Here is a 24,321-nt window from a genome sequence, read left to right as displayed (position 1 = left end):
CCCTGGTGAGAGGTCGCGTTAGTACGTCTCGCATGTGTCCGTGCAGGTCCCCGCACAGCATTTCAGCACTTCAGGGCAGTCGTTGTCCTCGTCACAAGGGTTCTCTTAGAATATAAAAAAACAGATCATAAAATGAGATGGTGGGGAATTTTTTTAATTATTTTTTTAATTTTAAAAAGTTTTATATAGCACTGGCTAGACCCGGAGGTATCAGAGCGCTTTACATGAGCATCAGATCATAGTTACAGGTTACATCGTTACAAAGTTTACACAGTTCTTAGAGTATGGCAACATAGTTACTTGTAAGGTCGAGATAAACAATAAGCACAAATACGTAACGGGAAAAGCAGGCAAGGTGAGAGATTCAGGGGAGGGGGGTTGGAGTAGGGGAAGTAGACAGGTAATGAGGGCGGGAAAGAGGAGGGGAGGGTGAGAGACACAGCACGGGGAGAGGAGGGGAAGGGTGACTGGGACACAAACCGGTAGATGAGTCAAGGCAACGTCCAAAGTCCAGTATGCTGTGATCCCAGGGGAACTGATATCCCTTCCCTATCTCTGTTGCGAGAGGCTCCCTTTACGCAGTGGACTCTCTCAGAGGGGTCTCGGAGACTCCAAGGCCTACAAACTGGATCCTTCCCCAACAAGGGGAGAGGGAGTGCTTAGGCAAGGGGTGCCATACCATACCTCAAGTGTGAGTGGTTCCCTTGGCGCAGTGGACTCACTCAGCGGGTTCTGTGAATACCAAAAGTAGTAAGTTTAGGATTTTGTCTCAGATTAGTTCTGTGAATCGGCCTCTGTGTTTTTATTTTTCTCCATCATTGTCCCCTTACGTCCCCCTCATACGCCTACATTGCCTGTGTACTTCTCCCTCACCACCCTGCCTCTGTTGACACCAGGCCTCTGTCTGTTCCAGCTGATCAGACACAATGGCATCAAAACTGTCACATTGCTCAAGGGTGGCTCGGTCGGGTACCGCAATATGTTCCTGTACATTTTAGAGGGGATCTTGCGGAATCACATGTATATTCTTTACAGATCTCTTAGCTGCCAAGGTTGTTGGATCACATCCAAATATTTAGTGCCTAGAACAGCCTCTCGCTGTCCTGGTTACTCTCCACTGACCCTGTGACTATAGTTTGGATTGCGTGGTCTGGCCTAGAGGTCTTCAAAGATGCATCTCGACTGTGAACTGGTCGAGTTTTTTAGGAAGTTAAAACTAAATGCATTTTTGGAAAATACACTAGAAACAGGAGACAAAGGGTATACAGGTCTCAAGAAGAAACCTAGTTTTGCCCTCCCATAACAGCAATCTGTATTGATGTTCAAGTGTTTGAACAAACTGAAGTTGAGGCCCTTGATAAAATCCACCTTTGGGTGTTTTACAATATGAAAAAATAAGAAGAACTGAAGTCAAATACAGACATTATCCTAAAACTCGCCAACAAAGGGAGAGGACTAATACTACGAACACTAACACAATACAGGAAGGAGTGCAGATGCCTCTTGCACGATGAGAAAAACGATAGGATTCTAGAAATAGACCCTACACCACAGCTGAGTTTGGAAATCAACATGCTTATAGACGAGGCAGAAATGGAGAAACGGATATCGAAAAAAGAAGCAGAATTCCTCAAAACCACCAATCCAATAATTTCTGCACAATTCTAAAAATACGCAAGAACAGATCCCCACTTCTGAGATGTCCCATTGCGTCGGGCTTTAGTTCCTTATTGGAACCTTTGCCCTGGTTTTTTGATTTTTTTCTAAAACCCTTAGTTCAAAAGACTCCCATATATCTCAAGGACACCAACCATCTTTTCAAGCAACTAAAAGAGATATAATTTAATTCTGAAGTAATTTGTTACTTGTCTGGGCACTGAAAGCCTTTACTCTAGTTTACCATGGGATGATACGCTCCACATAATACACAAAACCCTTGAGAGAAAGCATTGGGAATATATGACATACATAGATTTGTCTTGGAGTGTGCAAGACTGGTGCTGGCAGAGGGCTTTTTTTTAATTGGAAGGCACTTTTTACTTGCAAATACAGGGAACTTCCATGGGGAGTACCTTCACCCCAAGAGTAGTGGGACTGTATGTCCATGATTTTGAAAGAAAATGAATTCTAAATCCATCTCACCCCTTCAAAGTCAATCAATTAACATAGAGAAGATATGTAGGTGATGCCTGTGTAATATGGGCCGGGGATATTAATTCTACTCTAATTTTTCCCACAGCTGAACAGTTGTGATCCTAATCTTAGATTCACACACACTGTAAACAAGAAAACTTTGAGGTTTTTGGATGTCACGATATTTGCAGAAGGCAAGATCCTACTCACAAACACCTATGGAAAACCAACTTATAAGAATAGTCTGTTGAAATCTGACAGCTTTCATCCCAGACCATTAAAAGAGAAACTCCTCTAAGGCCAGTTTTTATGGCTAAGGAGAAATTGCAGTACGATTGCTGACTTTAAATTACAAGCACAAACCCTCTTAGAACAAAATAGGCAGGAGCCATTGGGCAACAATCAAAAACACACTGACGACATTCGTTTAACCTGTGTCAAACCTTTCAGAATTGCTTCCAACCACATTAAAAAGATTATTTATAGGAATTGGCACATTTTAAACACAAGGGGCCAGATGTAGGAACCCTAATACCGGTCGGTACCGGCCAAAATTACTGAATTTCGGCCGTTACCGACCGGTATTAGACATTTGGGATGTAGGTGGCTACCTTTCAGATTCAGTAATTTACCGAATCTGTATTTAAGAATTCGGTAAATTACCAAATTCTTAAATACCGATTCAATAAATTGCCGAATCTAAAATGTAGGAAGCACTCAAGTGAGTGCTTTTCACCTGCAAGGATTCGTTATTTACCACCAACTACAAGTTGGTGCTAAATAACGAAAACAATTAAAAAGCAATTTTGTGCTTTTTACTCAGTGCCATGTGGCAGACATACATGCCCTTAGGTCATGTATGTCTGCCACATGTGCACCCATGCACTATTCAGGGGTGCAACAGGGTGTCAATGTGACACCCTGCCACCCTTGTAGGTCTTCCAAAAACAGCCGAATCGGTATTCCCCATTCATTCCTATGGGCCTGAAGGCCCATAGGAATGAATGGGTTATACCAATTCGCCTGGAGGCCCATAGGAATGAATGGGGAATACCGATTCGGTAAATACCGAATCGGTTTTTACCCAATTTTACAGATTCGGTAAAAATTACCGAATTAATACCTACATACCATTTACCCATTCTAAAATACAGAATCTGTCAAATTCGGTATTTTAGAATCTGTAAATGGTATTTGCCTACATCTGGCCCAAGACCTCGTGAAATGGGACAAACCAATGTTCCCTTCAAACAGGCAAGAAGCTTGGAGGATGTTATCAGACCTAGAAGATCCAAGAGTACTAGAGATACAGTCCTCAATTGATTGTGCCTTCCTAATGAAGTAGGCCATTGCTCATGTGGTACTTGCAGTATCTGTCATCTAACAACTGCTCCAAAAACTCTGCACTTCGAAAAGGAACAATGGTGGATCTACCGATTCTCCACCTATTAAGAGGGCTTGAATGATGATATACCCTGGAATAGTATTTTCAATAACTAATGAAATAAATCACCTGAGAGTCCTATTGTTAGTAGACGGTGAAAGGTACCTAGGGCACTCTCATTTCCAAAAAAGCATATATGGGAATGAAACGCTTACGTTGGGTTTCTTTTCACCAAAAGTACAATATTAACAAAGCTTTCAATGTATGTATTTCATGCTGTGGGGTACACACAGAAACATGCGCACAACTCCATCGTAGTTACATGGGTACTGCTCCGGAATAAAATACAAAAAAAACTATCTGGGTATATAAGAACCTCAGCGACACCAGTGTTTTTATGCACTTTTTGATACACAGAAAATCTTTTAGGATTTATTGAAAAGAACAGGAACATCCTTTTCTTAAACATAACAATGAGGACACCTCATATCGCCCCCTCCGTTATTTATGAGCTTTAGGCGATGATGTCATCACGTCATACTCTACGTCACATGTTCAGGAAAACGGTTATCCGGCGCCATCCACAAGAGCACAGCAATATCCAGAGCTAAGAGGGGATGGTTGGTCCTCCGCTGGCGAGGCGTCTTGACGATGTAAGTGAGGGGAGACTATGAAACTGTGCTATACTTATAATTGGGGTGAAAAATCCTATAATGCTCATAACCATGCTCTCCTTCCACAAAGTGTAACAATAGGGTCTGAACGACTCTAAGGCCCTTATGGGGAGATATACTATCAAGAAACATGTACGGTTTGAAAAACAAAGAACTTCACGCTTTGCATGTCTTGCTTGTGTATCACAAAGTTTTGTCTTGTTCACACCTAATCAGGAAGGGCCAGATTCACAGAACTAACTTAAGACAAAATCCTTAAACTTACTACCATTTTGGTATTCACAGAAGGCACTCACTCATTTTGGTATTCACAGAAGGCACTTACTCATTGATGAGCAAGTGCCTTCTGTGAATACCAAAATGAGTAACTTACTCATTTTGAGTAACTTGTTCATTTTGAGTAACTTGCTCATTTTGAGTAACTTACTCATTTTGGTATTCACAGAAGGCACTTACTCATTGATGAGTAAGGGCCTTCTATGAATATCAAAATGAGTAAGTGCCTTCTGTGAATACCAAAATGAGTAAGTGCCTTCTATGAATACCAAAATGAGTAAGTGCCTTCTGTGAATACCAAAATGAGTAAGTGCCTTCCGTGAATACCAAAATGGTAGTACGTTTAAGATTTTTTCTTAAGTTAGTTCTGCACACCCAGAACTATTTCAGGAAGTGAATGCTTTGTTTATTTACAGAGTGGTGTACAACGCGAGCAGGAGTGCCTTTAGCATAGAGTCCCAGAAATACTATATTTAAAAATAATTATGTTTCTCCTTTTGATCTTTACAGTCTAACAGTAAATTATCTTGGGCCCGATTCACAGAACTAACTTAAGACAAAATCCTAAACTTACTACCATTTTGGTATTCACAGAAGGCACTTAGGGCCCGATGTAGGTAAATTGGAAGGAGGCAGATGTAGGTAATTTTAATTTAACAATTACCGATTCTGTAAGATTCGGTATTTACCGATTCGGTAAATACCGAATCGGTATTTCCCATTGATTCCTATGGGCCTTGAAGCCCATAGGAATCAATGGGAAATACAGATTCGGTATTTATCGAATCGGTAAATACCGATTCCTGCAAGGGGGAACGGGGTGTCACTTTGACACCCTGTAGCACCCCAATTCTTGGCTTGTGTGCCATGCGGCACACATACATGCCCTAAGGGCATGTCTGTGTGTCACATGGCATAGGTGTACATGCACAGATGTGCATGTACACCTGAATTCGATATTTTACCACCCAATAGGATTGGGTGGTAAATACCGACTCCTAAATGGCCTGTGGCACTCTTTGAAGTGCCAGCTACATCTGGAATTACCGATTCGGTAAATATACCGAGTCGGTATTTTACCGAATCTGTAAATTTACCGATTCGGTAAATTTACATGTTCTGTAAAATTCGGGCCCCCTACATCTCAAAAACCAATTACCGGTCGGTAACGCCCGAAATTGGCCGTTACCGACCGGTAATTGGTGACCTACATCTGGCCCTTACTCATTTTGGTATTCACCGAAGGCACTTACTCATTTCGGTATTCACAGAAGTTAGGAGTCCTAACTTTCGGACTCCTAAATGCCTTCTGTGAATACCGATAGTCTTAAAATTAGGATTTTTCTCAGTTTAGTAGGAGTAAAGTTAGGACTCCTAACTTTAGAACTCCTAAATGCCTTCTGTGAATACCCAAAGTCTTAAAATTAGGAATGTTCTCAATTTAGTAGTAGTAAAGTTAGGACTCCTAATTTTAGGACTCCTAAATGCCTTCTGTGAATACCGAAAGTCTTAAAATTAAGATTTTTCTAAACTTTACTACTACTAAACTGAGAAAAATCCTAATTGTAAGACTTTTGGTATTCACAGAAATCATTTAGGAGTCCTAAAGTTAGGAGTCCTAACTTTATTACTACTAAATTGAGAAAAATCCTAATTTTAAGACTTTCGGAATTCACAGAAGGCATTTAGGAGTCCTAAAGTTAGGAGTCCTAACTTCTGTGAATACCGAAATGAGCAAGAGTCTTCTGTGAATACAAAAATTATAAGTGCCTTCTGTGAATATAAAAATGGTAGTAAGTTTAGGATTTTATCTTAAGTTAGTTCTGTGAATCGGGCCCCTTGTGATGAGCGAATTGAAACCGTAAGAAATAGGAAAAATAGCATGATGAATGCAAATTAATCACTGGTACACAAGTTTGTGTTCCACACCAGACATAACTACAGATTGGGATCCTGGTAAATCACTGGCCCTGAAGAAGGCCACTTGAACTTCAGTGGCACCAATGATTGATGGAGGTGCTGTTGTGGGAGCTCATAATATCTACAACCACATCAAGGTTTGTTATTTTCAACCTTACCGAAGGCTTCCACAGATAATATGTTCACATAAAGAAGAGATACCTGCAGGTAATATTAAAGCATTAGATCTCTTGATAACAACTCGCTCAGCTATAACGTAAGTGCTGAAGCGCAGCCATATACACCAGGCATACTGGGTGGGAACCCTATGATGGAGCATGCCACTAGTACAGCCAGCGGGTGAGGGATCTTTTACAAATCCAAACAAATGTGAAACCCCCTTCTTGATCATGAAGTTAACACATGATTAACATATTTACAAGTTCTCTCTCTTGCGACACTTGAACAAACAAGTCATTTGTCAGTTTTCATCAGAGAGGAAACTACATTGTGAAACTTGTGTGGTGTTCCCAGGTCACCCCCTGCAGCAACTACTGTTGAGATCTTTTGGACCTCAGCAGACTCTGGAGCTCAGGTCTGTCCATGTGCTATGATATACACAGACGTTTCGGCGCTGTATGGATGTGGGTTTCCTACAATGGCCTTCTCTTTATCAAATCATATTGCTAACCAAGTCTGGGAGGTGCTGGAAAATGACTCACTGAATATTGGAAGCAGGCATTTGTTTTGCTCAGAGAAGGGGCAACACCTGAAGCTGCCATCACACTCCTGGTCATCCTCACAGGGCTTGCATTTTTCTTTGTCACCATCTGGAATTTGTTGGCAGACGGTGACTTCGTTCACACCTGGGCACTTCCCTTTACGTGGTTCCGCAACGCTGGTACCTGAAAGAGAGAAATAGTTAGAACCATCAATACCATCAAATCGTCGAATCCAACTTTCCCCAGATCCCCTTCTTGTCACAGTTGGGAACCAGGCTCTTGACAATGATTGGGTTTAGTGTTGATGTGAAGGGCTTGTGGGAATCTGCCAGTGACATGAGGCAGGAAATTCACTTGTCTTGTATGTATGTATGTTTGTATGTATATATGTATACATGTATGAGATTTATAAAATGATTACTTAGCAAAAAATCTCCAAAGCCAACAGGGGTAGTGGGTCATGAAAGGTCTTTTACCGATATCGGGCCTGATTTAGATCTCGGCAGATGGGTTACTGTTGAAGGACTGGGTTATTTAAGACCCAGCGGTGCCAGGGGACAACACCTGAAACCTTTGTGGGTTACCTGTTCCGGCGTACAAATGACAGAGACACGGGACACTTCCTTCGGCGTCAAAGATTCGAGGTTTATTTACTGCAGGGAACACAGAAGTCACGTGAAGTACACAGCATGTAGGTTCGCGGGATCTGATTCAATTTGCTACTGTGGATCGCTCCTTTTTATACAGTTTTCTCCCATACGTTAACGTGATACACAAAGGTTTACAACTTGGTTCCCATCATTATTCCCAAGAGGGGTCGCTTTGATGTATTCAAGGTCCGGAACATAAGTACAGAAACATTCGGTGGTTCCCAACTGTAAAAACCCATCTTCCCACCATTAGTACATTCCAATCGGCAGTAAACAGATCGAAGAAGGAACAGAAACAGGTGTAGAGGAAGGCAGAAACAGTGGGGAGATCGAAAAAGGCGTAAAGGGGTGGTATCGGGAAACACGAGCTGCAAGCATCAAAGGGACGTGCCTAATGAGATGCACGGCTAAGACAATAGACCGACACAGCAAGACGAGCCCCAAGCGGGGCCATCTGCCTTACAGCATCATCTCCCTCATCATAAAGACACTTTCAAAGGAAACGTGTCTTCCGCAAGAGTCTTGAGAATCCCAGGGTTGCGAAGCGGACAGCGTCCGTTCGCTGGCTACTTGAGGGCAAGAAACAAAATGGATGCCGTATCTAAGATGGAACCCGTGGGTACAGATAGATAAACCCACGAAACAGACGAACGGTTTAGGCTAGTACAGCGAAACTGCGTACACCCACTAAACCCGTCATTTGCGGTTCGTAGATACCAGACTCGACCATATTCGTGCAAGTCGAAAACATCACTTACAATCGTCACGGAACCTCACTGCGCCACAAACTGTGATGGATAGCCTGTCTGCAGAAATATAAATCCCATTATATCCTATGGGATTTATATATCGGCGGACGGAATAGCTGTCAACGTTGTGATGGTGTAACCTGTCGGTTGAGATATAAATGAGGCCCATCATCTACTGTTTTCAGTAACTTTCTGGAAATCAGGTTTAAGGAATCTAGGACATATCCAACTCCCTTCAGAAAAACTGCACTACCTCCTTAGGTACTCTGGGGCTGATCTACTTTCTGGTGGACGGAGTTACCTTCACTGCCCTTGCAGACATCAATAGCATTTTCAGGAGCCGCTGTCACGGCGAGTGCTGGAAATGCATTGCACGTTTTACGGAGAGCTCTGTCAACATGTTGGAGCCGTACATCAAACTTGCAACCCATTCTTCATGGCATGGGGTTCATTTAAAAGTTTTCACTGCCCACTACCACCAGTTTTTCATGACTGTGGCGGGCAGTGAAAACTGACCATGTGTCCGCCCAATCTAAATATGGTGGCAGGTACATGGCCTAACATCGGACAGCCTTTACTCCGTCGTCAGTGTGTACAGGCGGTGGCAATAGAGTAATTTACGCTGTCTATACACTAAAGGTCCGCCTGACTCTAAATGAGGCGGGGGACCTTCATGTTAAGAGAAAGGGTACTCTCTCACCATCGCAGCTGAGAACCCTCTCCGCCAACAATTAGCCTCTTAATCTATGTGCCTCAAACCAGTAACTGAACCACATGCAATTTAAGATCAGTATAAAATCTGTGAATCTCCTGTTTGGGGTGAAATATAACTACTTTAAGCCAAGCCCACTACATATAAAATTAAATAAAGAATGAACGCATGTTTATTCAAGCTACTGTTACAGCTCCTAGTTAGCCAGACAAAGTATATATTTTGCCTTCCAAAAATATAATCCCACAGGTGAACATGTCCAGCCCTTAAATTCCAAAGAACATGGACAGGTCTTTTTGGAATGGAAACTCTATCGCCCTGCTGCCTTCAAGTGAAAGAAATAGAAGCTTATATGATAATAAATGTAATTAAAATATTTTTTTCTGTCGCAAAATGCGATTGGGACTGTGTGCGACTTTAAAAAAGTTTTTTAATATGTACTAATCCTAATTTAGGAATCTGTTTGTGGTTCCATAAGGATCCAATCCTTGGAAGAGGTGTGTTATAGGTGTCCCTTCCAAATATCAATTCTTTAGATGGTATATCAAAGTTTTGCAACCCAAATCCGGCCGCAAAACATTGAAAAATTACTGACTTCCGAGTTTGTATGGTAACCCACTATGTGACCCCCTTTGCAGGTTTAAAAATAAGGGGCCATATTTTCAAGAAAGGGCGATACATTATCGCCGCTTTTATCAGCAGGAAACTGCCTCTAAAGTGGCGATAATGGGCTTGATAATATGCACTTGTGAATTCCCATAGAAGCCCATGTTCACACCAGAATCTGGGCTTCTATGGGAATTCACAAGGGCATATTATCAAGCCCCTTATTCCCGCTTTAGCAGCAGTTTCTTGCCGATAAAAGCGGCGATAATGTATCGCCCTTTCTTGATAATATGGCCCAAGGTTTGTTGAGGAGTGGGCAATGGTCCAGAGAACACACTGAAAACTGTCCAACAAACTTCGTAGCAAAAGTAAACCTTTCTTTGTAAAGGCCGCTCGGTTTCCTTCAGTTACGTTTAAATAAAGTTGAGTTCATTCATTTGCAATCACAGTCCTGGTGGTCTGCTGACCTCAACAGGCCACCATCTCTGGGATGGCATCCAATCGGAGTAAGCTACAATTTGAACCTACCTCATTAATATTCATGGGTTAGGTCAGATTATGGCCCACTCCAAATGGGGATTAAACAAATTGAACTATTACTACATAGGTGTGTTTGAAAAATTGCACACTAGTCGTATAATACTGGTTGCAATTTTCGATCAGTATTTTGCGGCCAGTGTTTTGTATATCAAGTCCAAGCTTTTTAATAAAAGTGACGTTTTTTTGCTTACTTCAAGGAAGAAAGTCTGCACTAAAAAGTATAAAGTTTATGATTTTTTACACAGTAATGGTGATCTGCTGACCCCAGTAGGCCTCCATCCCTGAGACGTCAACCTATTGGAGTAAGTTCCGATTTATGAGTTAGGTGGTAGAGCGACCCACTCCAAATGAGAATTTTGTGAATCGCCCTATTAGCACACAGGCTGGCTGGTTCAGAAAATTCATGACCAACAAGCAACAAAAACTAGGTGTTCCTCCATTAATTTTCAAACAGATATAACTCAGTAAATAATCAATATCATGAGACAGATCGATTTAGTTTATATGTTATTATCCAGTATATGCTCATTCATACTAACAAGTTTAACAATTTTAGAATACTTTAGGCCCCCTATCAAAGCAAAACCAAAAAAAAACACATGCTCACACATCAATACAGCCATATAAAATCATACTTAGGAAAACCATCCAATCCATACATTAAAAAAAATTGTTCAGAATCAGAATCTTATTATTATTTGGACAGTTGCAGTTCCTGCGCACGTGTATCTGTGTGTAAAGCCATACTTATAAGTATCAAGCTATCCTGGCTGAAGAAGGGTGACATATCCTGAAACCGGTCCCAGGATGCTTGTTTCTAGTCCAGGGAGGACCTGGCCTGGCAGTAAAGTCCGGACTGTTCAACTGGGGCACAGGGTCAAGACTGATTTGCATATGGCTGGGTCCAAACTCGGGTGGCACAGTGGGCAAAAGAATGATGGATTTAAACCAGATCTTTTGCCTGGGGGATAATGTTTGCATTGTCAGCATTCCCTCCATCATGTGTTTGCTGTAACACTTATAAGTATAGCCCTAGTATGTTAAGATACAAGTCTGTACTCTTGACTGGAAAAGTGTATCCTTACAACTGTACGCTAATCCTCTTGTTACACGATCAGAGCTATACCTTATTAACTCTTCCTTACAGCAGCATTTACCTCGGGCTTCCATTTAGTAACTGACACATATGAGTCCCTTTTTTGGCCAACCGAACTGGTTAATATAAATGAGCATATACCAAATAATAAAATATCAACTAAGTAGGTCTGACTCATGATATTGATTATTTACTGCGTTATACCTGTGTGAACATTAATAGAGAAGGGTGGATGTGGCTCTCACAAGGTCTGCAAACAAGTGCGTGAGCTGCAGCTCGTTCTCTACGGCGTCTGTTGAGACCGCAGGTGCCACCAGTTATCATCAGGCTAAAAGTGCTCTTTCATTACAAAATGCATACAGTTAAAATAGTAAATGTCATATGGTGCCATTAGAGCAGATAGACCATAGGAAGCAATATATGCTATTAGGGTAAATATTCACCTCACATCTCGCTATGGGTCTTTTTTACCATTATGTGTTCAAAGTATTCCCCCATTTTATCCAACATACCCATACAAAGGTTTTATCATTTATCAGGCATTAGCATTTAACCAAGTGGCTCTGGCTATATGTATTAACGAAGTCTTCTATAAGGTAAAAATATATATATGTCAATAACAACAGTTTAATACGGATAAGTACTACACAATGTATTTCTGTGAATATCTGTCAATCAAATGACATAAGGTGACCAAAATTGTATAATGTTTAAGTCTAAAAGGTGTGAGTTTAGACGTAGTCGCGATGCAGAATGTATACTCACTCATTTGTTGGAAGAATGCAGTGAAGCTAGCAGTTTTTAGAATCTGTCAAATAATTGTGTAGAATATGTAAAAAATATGTAGTCGTGTGTGACATATACCTTTTTTCTTTATAATTGCTTCTCCAGATTACCAGCAGAGACTCCTGAAGAAGGCGGTTTTCTGCCGAAACGCGCGTCGAGTTGCTTTATTATTGTACTGTTTTTGTCATTTTAAGTATATAAATGTATTGTTGTTGCACTATATGTATGATTTTGAGGTATTACAGTGTATTATGACATTCTTGTTGATTTTTAATGAATTGTATTTTTATCCCCGTCATATAGTTTGCCTGTCTATATGATTTTTAATTAATACCTATTAAATTCATATATTGTATACTATTTTAGTTTTTGTTTATTCTTCACACCTGTTGGCTTAAATTAATTTGGTCACTTATTTATGCTGATGTCCTAGGCGTTTTTACTCACATAGGTGTTTACCCTGCCCTAGGAATCCAGATTGGTACCCAGGGGGTCCTTGTTTTTCTCACATATGAGACCGCAGGTGCCACCAGTTATCATCAGGCTAAAAGTGCTCTTTCATTACAAAATGCATACAGTTAAAATAGTAAATGTCATATGGTGTCTAAGGGCCGAATTATATGTTTGATGGCCCACCAAACCCCCAGTGGCTGTGCGCAGGACCGCTGCACCAGCGATCCGTCCGCCCTATTATGAATTTGGCAGTTAGACCACCAAAGAACCGCTGCAACTGCTTGGGATCCGTGATTGCTCGGCGTTGTTGCAGAGGTGTGAGGCCGCAATATGCTATTACACATTTTCTCACCTCACCCCTTTTCATGGCCGTGAGTCCTGTTGCCTCTGGACCGGTGGATGCATGCAGGGTGCAAATGTTGTGCCCCTATATAAGCATGCACCCACAGTTCCTGCACGGCATGGACTACACAGCCATACCGTGCAGGAATGTGCTTAGGTGCCCCGTAGAGACACCATCGGGGGACCACCAAAGCACTGCAGGCAGGCGGTATGCGGACAGCTTTGGGGCCTCGCAGCGGGCGCTGGTGTGGCGGCCCATTGTGAGCCTGCCGAAGTCATAATCAGACCTTAAGTGAAGGTGATAAGTACCAAGAATTTCAACTATGGGGTTCAGCAGTTTCCTTGAGGTAGACCCACCACTGCGCGGCTTCTCTGGGTTTTTTGTTTTTGCCTAAGTGTTTCTGCACCAGTTCACCAGCTCAGCTCAGCCCTGCACAAAGCCATTGCCCTCTTTTGCCATGGAATATCCTGTCAGGTCCACAATTGATGAAGAGGCTGAGCTATCTCTGCTGTGCCACGAAGAGTTTATGCTGCTTCCCTCATTAGCCCACAAAGACCTCAATGCAGTCTCCATATCTCACCCTTCACTCAGCCAGACAAAGGTATGTTATGTTTGCCATATTAATGAGTGTTTACATAGCATAGAGAGAGGAGAGGGTCTAACCTTTGCCACTTCAAAGTACCTTGAAGAGGACACCACTTAAAACTAGCGTAAGATACAGTCCTTACGCCTCATTGTGTTCCATGTGTTCACCTTTTATACCACCATTACAGAAATTTCGTTTTTATTTTCACCCCACTAACGCAGTTCTAGTGCGATATGTCACCATAATGGTACCACCAATACCATTACACTTGAGCCGCTTATAGCCTGCACCCCATCGCTATTAAGCCGGCTGCCATGATATGAAGTTCATACCTCATAGTGACTCTTTTTCCTTGTATGTTTTGTTCATGTCTTTTATGTTACATGTACAGGTGATCTTGAGAAGGGAATCCCCCCTCTCACAGTTAGATACACTTTAGGGCGTGTAGACACATAGTCCACACTACACACCCACTAGTTTTAATCACACCCACACCCATTTTTATTGTCCTGAAGAAAGCCAGCATATCAATAAGGCACTGGCTGAAACATGTTGACATTCTAAAGGACGTGAGAGGTCGTAACTCGCCTCTTGCGTCCCACAGCCTTATTTTTAACCGCTGACGGAGGCCCTGTTAATAAAGTCTTTTACCCACCGGGTACAGGGACCCCCGCCAAGCCGTTTTAAACTCACCTTCTTAACATCCCTCACCGCACACACAGTGACATACCTGCTCCGCTGTATTCAGGCGTCGTAGCACACCCGGGACACGCTAGGTGTCACTGGGTGGGCCCGATGATGAAGCATGCCACCAACTAGGTTGGTGGGTGAGGGCTTTCTTAAGACACCCAATGGGTGCCACCCCTGACCAACAAAACTTACCTGAGTCACCATGATCTTTACAATGTAAACATCATACCACCCCATCCCATAGCTAGTCTCTTTTTGATTAATCTACATATAAACCGGGGATCTGGACTAGCTATCTGGTCCTCTCTCTCCCTCTTGATACACGCATGTTTACATAGCATAGCATTCACCAATCACTTGTCTCGTGGCTCTTATACAGATTATGTTCTGAATTTATGATTTATTCAGTGTAGGATTCCAAGTGGGGGAAGATGCAGGGGTGTGTGTGTGCGTGCGTGCGTTCACGCGCATGTGTGTACAACATGTGCCTATGTGTGCTCCCTCTGTATGTTGCTATGTGTGTGTGTGGGGGGTGTATGTCCATTCACAAAAAAATTCCTGAATACGTGAGGTAAAAATAACACAGAAGTACTGCATTACGATTTCATGTACTCATAAATGCCCTTTTGATTTGGCCCCAAAATGTCCAACTCCTTATTAGTAAAGATGCAAAGAGGGTGCAGTTCCTTCTATTTGCACTAACTGTATATGTATATTCCTTAAACCTCCCCATTTTAATGCTTCGGGGTCGGTTCACAAAGGCATTACTAATTATGTCAAAAAATGCTGCAGGAGTGATAATTTATTACCTCCTAAATGGTTCTGTAAATTGACTCATAATGTACATTTATGGATCATTTACGTACGGAGCAGTTTCCACTTGGTAGGGTCTGCATGAGACACTTTACAAAACGTAATTCCTGAAATCTAGACTGCTGTAGATTTACATGAACACCCCTAGATCTGTTTGTGAATCATAAGTGGCGGAAATCTTGTACAGCAGCAAGTGTGACGCATGCAGAGCTGCCTTTTAACTTTTAACACCAGTGCTTTGTGAATCAGGAGGTATAATCAAATCTATCATTGTATAAATGTATAAATGTACCCTGAGACTACAGATCTATTATTATCACAAACTACACTGAGACCACAAGCCCATCACTGCATAAAGGTGCCCTGAGACCATCAATCTATTATTGTGTGAAAGTACACTAAGTCCCAAATCTACCCTTGTGTAAAATTACCCTGAGGCCGAAATGTATCATTGCATGAAAGTACCCCAAGACCACAAATCAATCATTGAATTTTAATACTCTGAGACCCCAGAACTGAGGGCCATATTATCAAGAAAGGGCGATACATTATCGCCGCTTTTATCGGCAGGAAACTGCTGCTAAAGCGGCGATAATGGGCTTGATAATATGCCCTTGAGAATTCCAATAGAGGCCCAGGTTAACACAAGAACCTGGGCTTCTATGGGAAAAGTTCCTAGGGTGACAGTCTGAGTTCTGTCATTTAGAAAGTCAGTCACCCACTTCAGGGCCGCTCTTGTACACATATATCTTGAAGTTTATCTAGTAGGATCGGGTGTGAAATGGCATCGAATGCCACTGACAGGTCAAGCAGCACCAAGAGTGCTGCCTGACCCTTGTCCAGAGCCATTCTGATATTGTCAGTAACCTCGATGAGAGCTGATTCGGTACTGTGTTTGGCCCAGAAACCAGACTGTGAGACGTCCAGGTGGTGAAAGGTTTCAATGAACTCGGACAAGTGTTTGTTGATATGTTTTTCAATGAGCTTGGTCTGCAGGGGTAGTAAGGATATAGGTCGGTAATTAGACAGTTCAGTAGTCGGAATCTTGAGGTTTTTTTGTATGGGTATTACTTGTGCGTTTTTCCATTCTGGGGGAAGACTGCCTAAACTCAAAGAGCTATTAAGGATAGAGCAAATAGGAATGGCAAGCTGGTCAGCAAATTTGTCTGACATATTGGCAGGGATGATGTCCAGGGGGTGGCAGATTTAGTTGTGGTGAGAAGGGATATGACTTCTGTAGGATTAAGAGGGGGAAAGGAGTGTAATTGTGAGGAGATGTTGTGTTGGCCAGTGGAGCCAATTGTGATAGGAGTGGAGAGAATATTGGCAGAAATGATATTCTGATATATGGAATCAATTTTTTGAGAGAGATAAGATGCAACACTATTGCACAGTGACTGAGTCGAATATTGTCAAGCACAGCTGAGAGAGTGGCCCAGTACCAGTGGAGGCTTGCATAAGGCGTGCTGTGGGGCGGTGGGGTGGGGGAGGGGCGGGGTGGGGGAGGGGCAGGGTGGGGTGGTAGTAAACTCGGACATACAACGGAATGGAGGAACGTAATAATTACTTTGCTCCGTTCCGTCGTATATCCGAGTTTACGACTCCCCAACCTGCCCCACCCCGCTGCACGCCCTATGCCAGCCGCCACTGCCCAGTACTGCTCTTAGCTCTGAAGCCTGTTAGAGAAGGGTCTAGAAGACCATTCATTTACATATATGTGGTCAGTTGCTCATTGACCAATTCCTCCAAAATGTTGGACTTATAAGGAAGCCTAGAAATTGGCCGATAGTTAGAGAGAATGGAAACATCCATGCAAGATGTTTTTAATCAGGGCCAATACCACTGCTTCTTTTCACAAGTCCGGATGCACTGCTTCATCACATTATTGATGGTTGTTAGTTGCATAAGTTGTCGTAATTCGTAATCTTTATTGCTCAGTTAATTAAAACCATTGCAATCAGTAGCATATAATACATTAAATACTAAATGATCTGTTGCCGCCATTTTTAAAAATACAATTATTAAAAGATTATTTTGAAGAACATTGAAACAAGTTTCATGTGGCTAAAAAGTGCTTTCTGAAGAGATTAAGTTTCTTTTGTGCTGTGCGTAGATTAAAGATAGAAAAAGTCCTTTGTATGGGCTAAAGTGACTATGTTAAAAGTCTTGTGCCTGCATGGTCTTGGGGCAGGTTTAAGCAGCACTGTCGGGTTGGATTGACGCTTGAAAGATTGGTTTTCGATGGAGTCTTGTGGCTCGTTGCAGACTGCTTCTGCTGCTTTGTTGTGTGCAAACTTTCATTCCAGTGGTTATTGCTTGTCTGTGCTGAGCGAGTTATTAGATTTTATTTTCCATTTTGAGTTTGCGTCGTGCAGTCCCTCCCTTCTGTCATTCTTGTTTTATTTCCGCTTTCTCCAGAAATTTGACTAAATGGCTTGCTAGTTGAATGTTTTTGCCATCAAAGCATGCCTTGACCCCATGCCGGCATGTTCTTATTCCTAGCTTCTTTAGAGACGGTTTTAGATGATATCTGTGCTCTTTGTCCAGACCTTTGCAGGTGCATATTAAATGGAGGATGTCCTCTTTTGAATTCCCACATATTCGGCAGTTCATTGTCATTTGGGGCCTTTTCCATGGGGAAGATGGTTTTGTGACGGGAGTATGCCCAGCCGTAGGCGTATAAACCAAGTGATCCCGACTCCTAAGTAGCTTTGGCAGTAGCTGCTGGTGTAGTTTTGGATGACCGTCCAGCCGTGAGCCCTGTTGGCTAGGCTTGCTTTGTCCTCTATTAGCGAGATTATTCTTACTGATTTGTTTACTAGCTGTTTGAAGGTGTTATGGGACCCAATGCTCTTCCAGGCTTCTTGTAATTCCAAGGAGTCTATTGGGTGCTTTAGATATTTTGCGGCTGCGCAATTCTTTTTACTTTCTATCTCTTTCCATAGGTGGTAATTCAGACTTGAGTCTTTTCCTCCCTGGATTTTATGCCATCTTTTGGCATAGGCGCCCATTCGTTCTACTTTTTGGTTCCTCACGCCGAATTCGAGCCTTATTTGGGCCTGCAAGGTGTAATTAGGCAGGTTGAAAATCATTCTCATAGCCTTGGCTATTGTGTTATCCAATAGCTGTGCGTCCCTCCGTCAAAGGCATTCGCTCCCGTAAGTAATGGCCGGTGTTAATTTTGCCTGAATCACTTGCAGCAGTGGAGTGAAGCTACGGTCGACTGCTTTCGTTTTGAGGCTCTTTAGTGCGATCGCTATGCTGATTCCTCTCCGTTTTATTGCTTCCTTGTGTTGTTGAAATGAACCTTTACTGTCCACGATTACGCCCAAATACTTGTATTACTCCATTTTTTCCAGTGTGATTCCTCCCATTTGCCAGCGGAACCTTGATGATGACATCTTAGCCTTTATCCTCATTATTTTTGTTTTTTGAGCGATTGATGCTTAGGCTATTTGCTGTTGAGTAATTGTATGTTGTGCTGATTAGATGTTGTAGCCCTATCGGCGTTCGGCTGATCAACACAATGTTATCACCCTAGATCAGATTAGAGAGGGTAAGACCACCTAGGCTCAGGGCATGAGAGTTGCTTTCGTCGTGCTTCTGTGAAAGGTCAGACATAAAGATGTTGAATAATATCAGAGCTAACATGCACCCTTGTTTGAGGCCCTTAGTCGTCCGTATTTTCCTTGACAGGCGGTCTCCTGTTCCCAACTTTACTTGTACCCACGTATCCGTGTGTAGTAACATCAGTGATGTTAGTAGGATTGATGGAATTTTCCTATTTGCCAGCTTGTCCCATAGTAGATTTCTATTGATGTTGTCGAACGCTGAAGTGAAGACAATGAAACATACGTAAAGGGGCAGATTGGATAGTTTAACTGCATCAATAAGAAGTGATGAAGCCAGAATATTTTATGCTGTTCCCATTTGTTTGCGAAAGCCTGTCTGGGTGATGGGTATCGCAGCGTTTTCGTTTGTCCATTCTGTGAGCTCCTCTAGTAGAAGACCAGCATAATATTTGGCCTCATTGTCAATTAAGGCAACGAGTCTGTAATTTTTTGGGTCATTTGTGTTGCCTTTCTTATGAATTGGAGCTAATATAGAGCCTTTCCATGATGCTGGCATGGTCTTGGTGTCTATGATCTGTTTAAAAAGTGGGAGTAGTGCCTCTGCCCAGTATTCCGGGTTTCGTTTGTACAAGATGGTAGGGATCTCGTTGGGGCCTGGAGCCCCCTCTGGCTTCCCTTTTGCTTTCCTACGTATGATTTGTTTTTTTTAGTGAAGGCCAACGAAGTAGTGTCCAAATACGGGCCGCGGGCTTGGATTTTGCTGTTGCATTCTAGTCGCCTCGTTATGGCAGTCTTTGGAGCTGTGTTAAAATGGAGCAGGAGGTATTTGGACCGAGCTTCCTCAGTAAGATGAGAATCAATGCTGGGACTTCTTGGCTTCTGGAGGGTGTTAACCATTTTCCAGAATCTTCCGCTAGTATTGTTTCCTTTTGCGTCACGAAGAAGCTTAGCCCATAGCTCTTCCTCTGCTTCCCTTTTTGCATGCCAAATTAATTTCTTTTTACTGATTTTTACTTTTTGCAGTTCCTTTTGAACAGCGTTGTCCGGTCCTTCTCGGTGCAATTGCCGCAATAATTTGTTGATATTTCTTTTGAGGTGCTTTAGATTTTTTTTTGTTTTATAGCCTTGACATAGCCGTCCTTTGAGTGAGGACCCTTTGTAAGGCTTTGTGAGTTTGGAGCTTCCATTGTTGTATGGGTCTTAGTTTTCCTTGTATGTTTTAACCCAAGGCTGCTCGCGAATTGCTCTCAGCATCTTCGATTGTCTGTCTGGTTTGCAGTGCTTCTTTCCTACAACTTTTTCGCTTCATTCACGAAGCCTTCCAGGTTATGCGTATTACATTTTATTCTTATATGTAACACCGAAAGAGAGCATCCTAAGTTTGCTACTGGCGTGGATAACAGCACCCCCTGGATGTTAGGGCAATTATTGATGGGATATCTGTGTTAGGTAAGGACACACTGTGGTTGCCTAACCAGAGTAAATAAAATGAGGGCACAGGTCCAAAGGGGATCCTGATTGGACCTGTTTAATCATCTAGTGCAATTTTGGGAAGTGTTGTGTGTTGAATCCCCCTTCATCTTGTCTTTTCTGACACTTATATTGAGGCTGAAATGTGTGTCATAATTGTCTTTATCAAAATGCTGAATAAAAATATTAAAATATATTCAATTGTAAGAAAGTACCCTGAGACCACCAATCTATCATTGTGTAAAAGTACCCCAAGACCACAATTCTATCACCCTATAAAGATACCCCAAGACCACACATCTATAATTGTGTAAAAGTACTCTGAGACCACTGATCTATCATTCTATAAAAGTACCCCGAGTACGCAGTGTGAAGAGTGCCCTGAGATCAGCATTCTATCATTGTATAAAGGTCCCCAGAGACCACACACCTATCATTCTATAAAAGTACCCTGAGACCAGAAATCTATCATTGTACAAAGGTACCTTTAGACCACTGGTCTGTCATTGTATAAAGATACCCTGAGACCACAACTCAATCCTTGTATGGAAGTACACTGAGACTACAAATCTGCCATAGTGTAAGAGTACCATGATACCACAACTTTTATCATTGTGTTAAAATACCCTGAGACCATAGCTCTCTAATGGTATAAAGGTCCCCTGAGACCACAGATCTATCATTCTATAAAAGTACCCTGAGACCAGAACTCTATCATGGCGTAAAAGTGCCCTGAGACCACACATCTATCATTATATGAAAGTACCCTGAGACTATAAAACTGTCATTGTACAACTGTACCCTTAAGACCACTGATCTGTCCTTTTATTAAGATACCCTGAGACCAGAACTCTATCATGGCGTAAAAGTGCCCTGAGACCTCACATCTATCATTATATGAAAGTACCCTGAGACTACAAAACTGTCATTGTACAACTGTACCCTTAAGACCACTGATCTGTCCTTTTATTAAGATACCCTGAGACCAGAACTCCATCATTGTATATAAATGCCCTGAGATCAGAACTCTGTCATTATATAAACGTGCCCTGAGACCATAAATCTATCATTGTACAAAGGTACCCTGAGAGCACAGATCTAATATTGTATAAAGATGCCCTGAGACCAGAACATTATCACTGTATAAAAGTACCTGAGACCACAAACCCACCATTGTATAAAAGTACCCTGAGACCTTAAGCCTATACATGTATAAAAGTAGCCGAGACCACACATGTATCATTGTATGAAAGTACCCTGAGACCACAAATCTATCATTGTGTAAAAGTTCCCCCGAGATCACAAGCCCATCTTTCTAAAAGGTACTCATACCACAAATCTGAAATTGTCAAAAAGTACCCTCAGACCTCAAATCCATAATTTTATAGAAGAACCCTGAGACCACAAACCTCTCATTGTGTGAGTGTGCCCCGAGGCCACAAACCTCTCATTGTGTAAGTGTGCCCCGAGGCCACACACCTATCATTGTGTAAGTGTGCCCCGAGGCCACAAACCTCTCATTGTGTGAGTGTGCCCGAGGCCACAAACCTCTCATTGTGGAAGTGTGCCCCGAGGCCACACACCTATCATTGTGTAAGTGTGCCGCGAGGCCACAAACCTCTCATTGTGTGAGTGTGCCCCGAGGCCACAAACCTCTCATTGTGGAAGTGTGCCCCGAGGCCACACACCTATCATTGTGTAAGTGTGCCCCGAGGCCACAAACCTCTCATTGTGTAAGTGTGCCCCCAGGCCACAAACCTCTCATTGTGTAAGTGTGCCCCGAGGCCACAAACCTCTCATTGTGTGAGTGTGCCCCGAGGCCACAAACCTCTCATTGTGGAAGTGTGCCCCGAGGCCACACACCTATCATTGTGTAAGTGTGCTCCGAGGCCACAAACCTCTCATTGTGTAAGTGTGCCCCCAGGCCACAAACCTCTCATTGTGTAAGTGTGCCCCGAGGCCACAAACCTCTCATTGTGTAAGTGTGCCCCCAGGCCACAAACCTCTCATTGTGTAAGTGTGCCCCCAGGCCACAAACCTCTCATTGTGTAAGTGTGCCCCGAGGCCACAAACCTCTCATTGTGTGAGTGTGCCCCGAGGCCACAAACCTCTCATTGTGGAAGTGTGCCCCGAGGCCACACACCTATCATTGTGTAAGTGTGCTCCGAGGCCACAAACCTCTCATTGTGTAAGTGTGCCCCGAGACCACAAACCTCTCATTGTGTGAGTGTGCCCCGAGGCCACACATCTCTCATTATATAAAGGTACCCTGAACCACTAAACTATGATTGTGTAAAATTACCCTGAGGCCACAAATCTATCATTGCATAAAAGTAATCAGAGGCCTCAAACCTAGCTTTGCATAAAGGTACCCTGAGACCACAACTTTATCTTTGTATAATAATACCCCGACACCACAAATCTATCATTGCGTAAAAGTACCATCAGACCACATATCTTTCATTTTATAAAAGTGCCGAGACCAGAACGCGCCAGACAATGCTTGAACGCCTTATTTATGTTATTTTTATTTTAAAGGTTTTATATAGCGCTGGCTAGACCCGGAGGTATCAGAGGGCTTTACATGTGTCAGACCACAGTTGCAGGTTACATCCTTACAAAGGTTACACAATTGTTCAAGGTTGGCAAACATAGTTACATGTAAGGTCGAGACAAGCAAAAAGGACAAATACGTAAGGGAGAAAGCACGCAAGCTCCTCAGATTTCCTCTGTTCAGACCCATTTGCTGCAACTGGATCCTAAAGAAACCATGTCCAACTGGTCAGGCGGGCTTCCGCCAGGGATGCGTCCTTAAAGCTACCGAGGCGCTGCTCAGCTCTGACGTGGCAGCTCTGCAGCGCGCACTGGCGCTGCCAGTGATGATAATGGATCTCTCTTTCACAGAGCAGGGGTGAATCGGTTCACAAAGGCGTCCATGGGGCCTGCAGTAGGACTCCTGGGGCCACATTACACATGGGGCCACTGTCCCACTCCGCTCTGCCCTCTTCCGTGGTGCGCCTGGCACGGACCTGGACAGTGCGCCCCACTGCAGCCATGGCGCTGCTCAGAGCGGTGCGTAAAGACGCAACTGCCCAGGAGCACACCGGTGAAAGGCAGAGGGGAGCCCCTGCGCCGTGCGCCCTTGCACCCGGGGCCTGGCCTCAGCTTACAGTGGGGGCATGACCCCCTGAGATGCGCGCAGTTAGGATTGCACCCCCGCCTTCAGAGCGACGCCTGGCTGGGTCCGTGGACCCCCATACTTCCAAGGTGCATTGACTCTGCCCCGCCTCAGTGTGCCAGCAGCCAGTGCGTCACACCACAGACTCGGAGACCCCGTGCCCGCCTCAGTGATACTGCCTAGCCCCCTTCACAAACGGGCCCCTGATTTTCCTGGGGCCACATCCCATGCAGATGAGGTAACCCTCTGGAGGTCGCACTGGCCCTTGTCGTAGGGGTCGGGCCAGGCTCTGTTCCTCTTTTAGTAGTGCCAAGGTGCCCGGGGAAGCAATAACTGGTGCCCAGGGGCACGTGCCGCAGTGGTGCCCCTGCGGTACCACTGACCCTGCGGTACCACCGCCCCTGCGCTCAAGAGCCTCTGTGAAGCGCCTCGATGCCCCAAGGGTTTACAGGCGCTTTCATAAGCCTGTGTCCGAAGGTCACTCACCTTGGCCCCCACTGTCAGCCAGCACCAGGCCCAGCAGGACGGACAGACCGACGATCCTTAGCATGGCGAGGGCGTGTGCTCCACGGCGGTGTGTGCGTGAGGACGGGAGGCAGGGGTGGCTCACAGTGATGGGCGCGGAGGGCGCCGCCTGTGCTTATAACTTACAGGCCCCTCAAGGCGGCTAGCAGCAGAGAGGCCCGTGCCAGGGAGGGGCGGCAGCTCTGACCCCCGGGCGCGGAGGCTCGAGTGACAGCGGTGCCAGGGAGGGGCGGCCGCCCTGACCCCCGGGCGCAGAGGCTCGAGTGACAGCGGTGCCAGGGAGGGGCGGCCGCCCTGACCCCCGGGCGCAGAGGCTCGAGTGACAGCGGTGCCAGGGTGCGTGGACGCTTCTCACGCACGGCGCGTAAGAGGCCCTTGGATCCACAATGGTGCGCGCCTGGGGCAGGTGGCCTCATCTCTCGCAGACACTTTGCTCTGTGCAAAGTAGAACAAGAGGCTGTTGT

General features: G+C 43.8%; 1 protein-coding gene across 1 annotated transcript; it reads right to left on the bottom strand.

The window, feature by feature from the left end:
• On the bottom strand, positions 1–23,961 carry LOC147700542 (uncharacterized). The gene is made up of 3 exons (XM_086928443.1): positions 23,819–23,961; positions 7,089–7,271; positions 1–104 (listed from the first exon to the last, which is right to left on the bottom strand). Exons 1-3 carry the CDS (start codon positions 23,880–23,882, stop codon positions 19–21), a joined length of 333 nt encoding a protein of 110 aa, XP_086784569.1. The 5' UTR covers positions 23,883–23,961; the 3' UTR covers positions 1–18.
• Positions 23,962–24,321: the final 360 nt, after the last annotated feature.

The sequence above is a fragment of the Lissotriton vulgaris genome, chromosome 7, assembly GCF_964263255.1.
Source record: "Lissotriton vulgaris chromosome 7, aLisVul1.2, whole genome shotgun sequence".
NCBI lineage: Eukaryota > Metazoa > Chordata > Amphibia > Caudata > Salamandridae > Lissotriton > Lissotriton vulgaris.
The sequence above is the reverse complement of the archived record's forward strand: the minus strand, read 5'-3'. Positions and strand labels throughout refer to the sequence as shown.

Coding starts and splice junctions, on each gene's coding strand:
- LOC147700542 (XM_086928443.1), bottom strand. CDS start 23,882: ATGCTAAGGATCGTCGGTCTGTCCGTCCTGCTGGGCCTGGTGCTGGCT. Junction 7,272..23,818: donor GGCTGACAGTGGGGGCCAAG/GTGAGTGACCTT, acceptor TCTCTCTTTCAG/GTACCAGCGTTGCGGAACCA. Junction 105..7,088: donor ATGCCTGCTTCCAATATTCA/GTGAGTCATTTT, acceptor TTATATTCTAAG/AGAACCCTTGTGACGAGGAC.